Source organism: Eschrichtius robustus, chromosome 12 (assembly GCF_028021215.1).
Source record: "Eschrichtius robustus isolate mEscRob2 chromosome 12, mEscRob2.pri, whole genome shotgun sequence".
Lineage (NCBI taxonomy): Eukaryota > Metazoa > Chordata > Mammalia > Artiodactyla > Eschrichtiidae > Eschrichtius > Eschrichtius robustus.
This window is the reverse complement of record NC_090835.1, coordinates 83,674,931-83,685,021: the sequence shown is the minus strand read 5'-3', so window position 1 is coordinate 83,685,021 and position 10,091 is coordinate 83,674,931. Positions and strand designations below refer to the sequence as shown.

Below are 10,091 nucleotides of genomic sequence, written 5' to 3'. Positions count from 1 at the left end.
TCCTTTACACGTGTGGTAGTCTGGTGACTACGGTTTTGCTCCCCCCACCCCACTCTCCCTTTGCAATCTGAGTCCAGACCCATTGTATTAGTTATCTGTTGCTGCATAACAGTTTACCCCCCAAAATTGTGGTTTAAGACAACTATCTCACAGTTTCTGTGGGTCAGGAGTCTGGGCCTGGCTTAGCTGAGTTCTCTGCTTTGGGGTCTCTCATGAGGCTGCAGTCAAGCTGCTAGCTGGTGCTGGGGTCTCATCTGAAGGCTGGACTGGGAAAGGATCCACTTTCAAGCTCACTCACATGACTGTGGGCAGCATTCAGTACCTCGGGTGTTGTTGGACTGAGGGCCTTAGTCCTCTGCTGGCTCTTGGCTGGAGGCTGCCCTCAGTCCCTTGCTGTGTGGGCCTCTGCAAAGAGCAGCTCACAACGTGGCAACTTGCTCCATCAAGACATGGAAATCAAGAAGGCAATGAGAGTCTTCAGCCAAGATGGAAGTGACATCTTATTGCATTTGTAAACTAATCACAGAAGGGGTATCCTCTCAAACTGCTGTATTCTATTGGTTAGAAGCAAGTCATTTAAAGAAGGGGGATTATGCCAGTTTGTGAATACCAGGAGGTGGGGGGCTTTGGGGACCATTTTAGAGGCTGCCTGCCACACCCATCTATATCCTGTTGCCTTCTCAACATCTCCATTTGGATGCCCTGAAGACACTTCACACTCATCATACCCAAAACTGAACTTACATCCAGCACATAATGCCTGTCTTGATAAATGACACATTTCCATCCCCGCAAAGCTTGGGAGTCCCCCGACACCCCTCCCTGTGCCCCAGCATTGGTCGTCTGGTCCTATAGACTCTAACTCTATTTATCTGATCCACCTACTTCTCCAATTCCCCACTGCTAACCTCCCATTCAACTCATTATCATTTACCACCTCTGCCTCTAGAATACTTTCCTCTCTAGGGTTCCTGGCTTCCATTCTTACCCCTGTCCATTCCAGCCTGAAGGGATTATATTAAACACGTGAGTCTAATTGTCTAAAATCAATTGTACCAAACCGTCTTTGCTGCCCCATCATGTCCCCTTGTCCCACCTGACTTCAGCGTGCTGGGGTGTGCAGTGATGTGCCCGCCACCAGTATCCCACCTCAGGTTCACGTGGAAGACTCAACCAAGGTGCTCCTGCTTGGTCCACAGAAGGTCCCCAGCAGGACTGAGCCCCCGTTGCCCACTGCAGCGTCAGCTCTGTAATGTGTCCTTTCATGGGTTTCCCCCCTCTCTGTTCTCAGGTTCCCTGCTCCTTGCCCTGGGTTCCTGGAATCACCTCCCAAATCAACTCCCTGCACCCAAGTCCTTGCCTCAGGCTCTGCTTTCAGGGATCCCAAACGAAGAGGTTTTAATGTCTTCCTATCAGTTTTAGGGTCAAGCCCCCAATTTTACAACTTGCTGCTTCACTTGGCCCCTGCCTGTTTTCTTTGGCTGCATTTCCTCCCACTACTCCCTTGCCTGCTTTGTCCTGGCCACACTGGCCTTTCGGCTTCTTGAACTCACCAGATACCTTTCTGCCCTCTGTCTTCCCATGCTACTCACTACCCCACGCCTCCGACCAGGCCAAATTCTCCTGGTCCTTCGGGTCTTGGTTGAAATACCACTTCACTGGAAGGCTGTTTCCTGATACCCTAGACAAGATTAGGTCACGTTGGGGTCCACTTTCTTGGTGCCCTGTCCCTTCCCTTCATGGCACTCAGCACAGAAGGCGATTGATGACCTGCCTTCCTGCTCCGAGGTCGGTTCCATGAGCAACATCTTGCCCATCATTGTATCTCCAGTGCCTGGGCCTCTGCCATGTGTAGCAGGGGCTAAAATATATCTGGGGCATGAATAAAGGAAATGGTCACTCAGCTGGGAGACAGTGTGACATTGGGGACAGACTCTCAGAGTGAGGGGGAGAGATGAGAGTTGATCTGTTATTAGCCAGCAATGAGACCCTGGTGAAATGACATAACTTCTCTGTTTCTTAGTTTCCGCCCATCCCATCTGTCTCATGGGGCTGCTGTAAGATTCAAATGAGACGATGTGATTAAAGGGCCATGAAAGAGAGAACCCTTAGATTTCTGGCCAGCTCACCAGGCTGTCTGTCTCTCCCCTCAGGCTCTGGACCAGGGGTTGGCACACTTTTCCTGCAGAGGGCCAGCCAGTAAATGTTTTAGGCTTTGCAGGCCATGTGGTCTCTGTCATAACCCAGCTCTGCTGTTGTAGTGGGAAGGCAGCCATATATCATATGGAAGCAAATGAGTGTGATTGTGTTCCAACAAAACTTCATTTATGGTAACTGAAACTGGAATTTCAGATCATTTTCACATGTCACAAATTATTATTTTTCTTTTGCTTTGTTTTTCCCAACCGTTTAAAAGTATAAATGCCATTCTTGTCTCATGGGCTGTATAAAATCAGATGGTTGGGTGGAATTGGCCCATGGGCCATAGTTTGCCAACCCCTGTACCGGAGTGTCCATCCCTGTGCCGTCCAACATGGTGGCAAGTAATCATATATCATGTAAATTTAAATTTAAAATTTAAATTAACAATTCAGTTTCTGTGTTGCCCTCACGCCAGGTGCTCAGTAGTCGCCTGTGTCTAGTGGCTACCATACTGGACAGTACAGAACATTTCCACCAATACAGAAAGTTCGATTGGACAGCTCTGGTCCAGATAAATAAGCCTGGGGGTTTTTGCTCCAGGGCAGGGTTAGCTAATTAGTGACAGAGCAAAACAGCAGTCCAGGCCTCTTTGCAATGCCCTCATGCTAACTCTGCTGGGAAATTTTGTGCTGGAGGATTGATTGCACTGCCAGGTTTTTAAATAAAATGCTGTTTTGGATAGTATAGTATCTGGTAGAAATTGGAACCCACTTTAAGCACTGTTCATTAGGTTCAGAACGAAAACTTTTTTTTTTAAGATAAAGCATAGCCAGTTACTGGGAATAAATGTGCTATTTGTTTCTTTCTTCTCTTTTAGAATGAAAAGAAAGTTTTATTCCTGGGAGGAATGCATGAACCTTCGGGAGGTCAAGGTATTTATTAATACACAAAGGGATAATTTATGGTATGGTTGATTAAAATAGCTTTATACACGCATAGATTTATAGTTGATACAGTTTGAATTGTTTCACTGATGTTGAAAAAGGAGGCAGATGATAACATAATGCAGCTGACAGCTGAGAGGAGAAGATTGCTGTGCTATTTATGTGTGTGTACTTTTTTTTTTAGTTTTTTGGTGTGTGTGCATGTACTTCTTTTTAAACCTTGGTAATAGTGCTGTTAACTAAACCACAGATTTATTCAACTTTCACTAGTTTCTCACTAGTGTCTCTTTTCTTTCAGATGGTGATGAAATATACATAGTATTTACCTTTTGACCATTTTTTTAAAGCTTTGCACAATTTTGTTTACATAGCAAACTGGACAACATTAGAAAATCTGTCATACCATCCAGAAGTTGAACATATGTAATAATCACATTTTGTAGCCATCTCTGGGGAAGGCTCCTTTGCACATTTTCTGCAAACAATGCCTATGCATTAAGGTTAAAAACAACTCAAAGGAAAGTGGCAGGTTGCCAGGTAGATAGTCCAGATTGTTAGAACAGCGATAAAGGTGTCCCGTGCTAGAACCCAAAGGACTCAAAATAGATATAGAATTGCGTATTTGACCTAAAAATGGTACAGTTCAGTGGTATTAAGTACATACATAATGTTGTACACCCATCAGAATGGCACATCTCCAGGACTCTCTTCATCTTGCAAAACTGAAACTCTATGTCCATTAAACAATAATTCCCCATGAATCCCTCCTCCCAGCCCCTGGCCAGCACCATTCTACATTCCATCTGTCGACTACACTAGGTACCTCATATAAGTGCAATCATACAGTATTTGTCTTTTTTGTGACTGGCTTATTTCACTTAGCAGAATGTCTTCTAAATTCATCCATGTGTCAGGATTTCCCTCCTTTTTAAGGCTGATTAACATTCCATTGTATGGATCTACTATATATTGTTTATCCATTCATCCATCGATGGACACTGGGACACCTTTGGCTATTATAAACCTTCCCATATCTTTAAACTCCTTTCCACTGGCTCCTTGTCTTCAGTCTATCAATGTGCCCACCGTTCTGTCTAACCAGGCTCAGCCCTCCCTCCCCTGGAGCTCCCACCCCTTCCCCTTCCTGACCTTACCTTCCAGAGCACCCCCTCCGCTGTCACTTCCCCCCACCACTGACTTTCCACTTAACTGAATCAGGCATTCACCTCTGCAACTCTACGGAAGTTGCTCTCCTAAAAGCCACCAGCTGTCAAGTCCAGGATCATTGGGACTTCCTTGGCGGTCCAGTGGTTAAGACTCTGCGCTGCCAACACGGGGGGCGTGGGTTCGATCCCTAGTCGGAGAAATAAGATCCCACATGCTGCGCGGCGTGGCCAAAAGATTTTTTTTAAAAGTCCAGGATCATTTTCTCAGACATTTTCTTGTCTGTGGACCACTTCCTCCTCTCCTCTCCCAGGTCTCTGTGACTCTGCTTTGACCCACCTCTTCTACCTCTTCTTGCCTTTCAACAGTGGTTCTATGATTTCACCCTTTAAATATGGATAATTCCTCACATTCTCGTCTCAGCAATTTTGTCCTTTGCTCTGGCTTCTCCTCCTGGGTGATTTTATTCATTTCCCCTCGCTTCAGCAGCCCTATCACATCTTTTATCTTTCTTATGCATTTAGACCAGGGGTCGGTAAATAGCCCACTGCCTGTTTTTGTAAAACAAAACAAAACAAAACAAAAATGTTGGAACGCAGCCATGTCCATTTGTTTATATATTATCTGTGGCTGATTTCACACTACACTGGCAAAGCTAAGTAGTTGCAGCAGGGACCATATGACCTAGAAAGCCCAAAATATTTACTCTCTGTCCCGTGACAGAAAAGTTTGCCGACCCCTGCTTCAGTCCCATATATCCAACTGCTTAGTGGACATCAGCGTCTGAATTTTCTAGAACGTCTGCCTCCCCCAGTGCTCATATTTTCTCCCTCTTGTGTTAATTATCATTTACCCCTGCACTCAGAAACCATAGCTCATTGCAGTGGCCTGTGCTCCCCGCTCTCCACACCTCTCATCTCCCCAGCACTCAGCTGTTCACACACCATCTACCATTTATTGAGCAGCTGTTATGGGCCAGGCAGCACCTTACGTGCTCTGTCTTATTTCATCCCCACAACCACCTGATGAGGAAAGTCTTAGTATCTTGAATTTCCCGATGAGCACGGCTGAGGCCCAGAGATTCCGTAATTTGCTGGAGGGAATCACAGCTCTAGGCAGCGAAGCTTGGTCTCAAGCCCAGGGTCTGTCAGAAGACTTCAGCGGGCATCCTCCTGGCATCCGGGCAGTTCTCATCCCGCCGACACTGGGTGGCCACTCGCTCCCACGCCCAATCTCTGAGGGGCTCCCTCCTGACGTGCCCTTGCCCTCCCACCGAGTTTGTCCAAGGCTGATTCTTCCTTCAAGTCTCGTGTATGAGACTCTCACCGACCACTCAGAGTTTGCAGATTACTCCTCCTTGAAGCATCCCTGATGTGCTCCTTCTTCTCTGCCTGATATGACTGTCCTGCCTCTACATCTTTTTGGAAGCCTTTCCCAAGCCAAAACAAGATGCCTTCTTTCTGGAAATATACCTCTTGAAAATGAATCACATGAAGTCCTCCACAAAATTAATTCATGTTTTAAATTAATTCTTTTTCTATTAAACTGATATAGACTTTAACTTGCCCCTGAGCCTCAGTGAGAAACAAGAGCTGGAGCCACTCTTAGACTTGGGCCAGTAATTCACGCTCAAAACACACTTGCGGCACACGGTATCCTACTCCTTGCCTAGAATTCTCTTCTTGCAAAACTTTGAAACCGACTTCATTTTCCTCTGAATGAATCTGCCCTGTTCATTCTGCTGCTCATCCACTGGACACCTCAGCCATTGCTGGTGGTGCATTTTCAGCAAACAAGCAGGAAAGACGCCTGCAGTCCATGAGAGTCTGGTGAATGCTTACAAGTTAGGCAATGCTTGCTACTCATGGAGAACCAGAAATCCAACCCAACTAGAAAAAGTAATCAGCCTGTTGGGTCATTCTGGAAGGATCTGGCCATTTGGCCAAAACAGCTGAGTATTTCCTGCCAGAGAGGCACTTGGCAAAAGCTCGTCTTTCAGGGAAGAGGTTCCAGAAGAGTCTTATTTTGTTCTCATTCACTGGCCATATTTCCTCCCTCTTCCCAGCTGCTTGAAGTAACTCGGTCATATTGCACATTCCCCAGCTCTGATCCCTTGGGTGCGTTGTTACTGAGTGTCCTTCCAGATTTGGACACTCACGTTAACACTTTCATCTTCAGCCATTCTGTTTGTTTTATAGAAGGAATGTTCCTTTGAAGGAAATTAAAAGATAAAGAGGGCTTTACAATTTATTAATCGGACTCACGTCTCTATGAGGAAGAGGCTTTTTGAATTCAAGGGCTCAACCCCCTGCCACAGTGACCCCTTGAGGCATTCTTGAAGGAGACGGTCTATCAAATTCTGATCACCTGGTGAGCAAACCCACAGTTGGGTGTGCGGCTGTCACACATGTACTGGATTACTGCTCACCAATATGAAAGTGTATTTGTTCACTGTGGACAGAGCTAGTGATGCAAACAGAAAATAGCTTGCGCATGGCTGCACTCACATGTGTGTTCCAGGAAGAGGAAAACACATGCGCATGGGGAATAATCAGGTCACTTACCGTTTTCTGAGCCACCCTCTGTTCCTCATGCCCTGCTTGATTTTTTTGCCTTTGCTGTTCTTGGAAGCAGAGGTGTCTCTCCCATCTCACCTCAGGGTCTTTCCAATGAGATTTCTCCTCCTTCTCCCCTCCTTCTTCTCCTCCTTTAACACTCACCTTGTAAGGAGCACTATACGTCCCATGGGCACACATGTGTCAGAAGAAAGTTGGGAGAATCAGGCTGCCAGCCTCTGTCTATCTGAGCAATTTCCTGTTCAGAGTGTCTTCAGACTACTGGCTGGTGATCTCAGCTCCCAGCAGCTGCCTCTCCAGTATCAGATCAATCAAAGCCTCAATGGATTCCCCTCTGGCCACTTTCATGGCGTGAATTCCATCACCTGGAGGGGAGTGCACCTAAAATAGCCCTGGCCCACTGCCTGGTCCTGGGGGCAGCCAGAAGTTCCAGTTATGGTCAAGTTCTTACCTCCTAGTCAGTTAATTGTAATAGTTTTTCTACATAAAGTTAATACCAACTTCAGAGAAATACCATTTATTAACATATCGTCAGTAAAAAATGAATTGTGGCACTCCGTGATTCTAGAATTAGGTGTTTCTCCCTAAGTATATGTGGAATTACTTTTTTCAACAACAGACTTGCTCTAATTTTTTGTTTTTCTTCTTCACCTTTCAGTCTTTAAAGAAGCTCAACCATGCCAACGTAGTAAAATTAAAAGAAGTTATCAGGGAAAATGATCATCTTTATTTTATCTTTGAGTACATGAAGGAAAATCTTTACCAACTCATTAAAGAAAGGTACAGCGTGGTCATCATGATCTTAGAAATAAATGTTGCACAGTGGATGTGTTTTCTTTCTGCTTTTGTTTATTGTGGTCATGCTGCTTGGCCTTGGCTGTTTAAAGCTGCCCATGAGATGTGGGGCCCCACCTGCACTCCTGCTTTGGAGGCCCTGTGATAACGGCAGAGAAGCTGCTTTCAGTGCAGCCGTCTTGAATGTCTTAATGGGTTATTCACCCTATAACAGGCTCAGAGATTTAACAGATACTCTGCAGCTCTCCTCCCCCCAGGACTGTATGGGCAGAGTGACCACAAGTGAGGGGTGTAGCAGCTTCATTCATTCTGAGCCATCCATCGGAACTTCCGGGTTCCTTTCAGTGCCTTTCTTACTATAGTGCACAGGGCTCGCGTGCTGGGAAGACAAAGAAACTAATAAAAAAACTTAACGTGTGATGGTCATTTTGGACTTGAAAAGTGAACTATGTAGAACCTCCTGGGCACATTTTCCTGGTGGCAGGTGAATGCCATTCAGAGCATCCTTCTGAGTGATTTCAGTGAACAAATATCGTTTCCATTGTCAATAACAGCAGAGAAGCTGTGTGGTTTGCCCAGCCAGGGGAAAATGTCACTATCCACTGCATCTCATAAGCTCTTCATCTGAAAGACCTCAGATTTTCCCCATCAAAAAATTTTAAGCTTTAATTATATTATGGAGAGCGGAGAGTTTTATATGATACATTGGAGGGAATTTTTTTTTTTTTGGTTTGTTATTAAATGTTTGATCATTTCTGTTTTGTAACATAACTGAATATATTTGGTGCTTATAAGGTATGCTGTCTTACATGGATAAGTAGTTGTTTTTCTTTGATCTTTATTATCAGAGGATCTAGTCAAATTAGCATGTCGGCAAGTGTTTTCTTAAATTCTTACTGTATAACCAAAAGAACATGAAAGCAGGGGCTTTGTTTTCATTAACAAATTTCATAAATCTAGATTTATAACTTTTTTTCCTCTGCCCTATACAGAAATAAGTTGTTTCCTGAATCTGCTATAAGAAATATCATGTATCAGATATTGCAAGGACTTGCATTTATTCACAAACACGGTAGGTGATTTGGGGTATTGTGCTTTGGAATAGCAGTGAAAGGCTGTCATCAGGTAGAAGATGTAGGAAGCATCAGTGTCTTTTGTAATTGACTCCCAGAAAAAATTGAAGAGTTGAGAGGCTGACAATGGATTTTGGAATATATTATCTTTTGTAGCTTGATTTCTGAATTTCCCTCATTATTTATCATGTCTGTATGTTCTTATTCTTTAGGCTTTAACACTAAGCTTGTTAGTTACAGATCTAAGAGTTATTCCTGACCATTAACTGGTGTATTAATCAGGAACCTACGATTAGAATTCATAGAAGCTTCACATATGATGTTTAACCTACTAACTAACACTGCTTTGCTGTGGCTTTTCATTTTTTTAATGTATTTCAATTTCAGCTTGTTCAAAAGGGTGCAAAGTGGTCTAACAAGATCTATGCAACCCAGGAAAATAAAATACACTTAAAATAAGCAAAGAAAAAGGCAAAACAAGGCAAGGACATAGCCGGGGTGAGGTTAATCGACAATATACATGTCAGCAAGTTTTACTTAAGTAGAAGAAGCAGGCTACAGATGTGAGCCTGAGTTTGCTGTCAGACAATGCAGAATGTGAAACATGACCAACTACAACCTATATGGTTCCTCCAAGGTAAAACAGTTCAGTTGCCCAAGAGAAGCAGAACTATTCTTGGTACTGATACCAGAGAGGTTTCTCTCATGGATCCTTATGTAACATGACTTTATGGTAAACACAGTGACAAGTTACATGGGACAGTTTCAGGTCATCTTCCTCAATATAGGCCAATTACATCACCTGATCAGAGAAAATGGTCCTACTGGGGCCCAGTATGATTCACTCTGGGGATGGTCTGGTGAGTCCAGGGAGAGATTTAAGGCATCCAGAGGAATGGATGGTCATATACCCTTCAGGAAGTCCTCCATCACTATTGTTCTTCGCTGAGCTTCTGAACAGTATTGAGTAGCAGTGCATTTGAGGTTATATTTCCAGCCAGTCCTGAGGTATTACTAGTCTGGGTTACTAACTGGCCACAGACCCAACTTGGGTTGGGTTGATAAGTTCTCATGAACGCAGAGCCTCGGGATGGACGTGTCCCCCAGGGGAGCCAGGAGTCCCTCAGAAGGCCATTTGAGGTTGCTTTGACATACAGACAGATGGCAAGCTGATCTTGCACAGGCAGAAATCTGTTCCCTCCCAGTCTAAGGGTATCATTGCCATTGCAAATACTGCACCAACAAATGAGTTTCATTACCCAATAAGGAAACTGGGCGGAAGCCCTTTGATGACACAGTCAGTTCAGATTTGACGCAAATTGGCAGTGAGGGGAAAAGACATTGTGCTGCATGGTACGTCTGGGACCCTTCCCAGCCTGCTCTGTGACCCCTAAGCA

At 44.5% G+C, this 10,091-nt stretch overlaps 1 protein-coding gene across 1 annotated transcript in view; it reads left to right on the top strand.

Moving 5' to 3' along the window:
* CILK1 (ciliogenesis associated kinase 1) overlaps positions 1 to 10,091 on the top strand; it is a 33,971-nt gene that overhangs the window by 524 nt on the left and 23,356 nt on the right. The window contains exons 2-4 of the mRNA XM_068557846.1: positions 3,020 to 3,074; positions 7,485 to 7,606; positions 8,614 to 8,693. Coding sequence (XP_068413947.1) covers positions 3,020 to 3,074; positions 7,485 to 7,606; positions 8,614 to 8,693 — 257 coding nt within the window. The remainder of the gene's footprint in view (positions 1 to 3,019; positions 3,075 to 7,484; positions 7,607 to 8,613; positions 8,694 to 10,091) is intronic.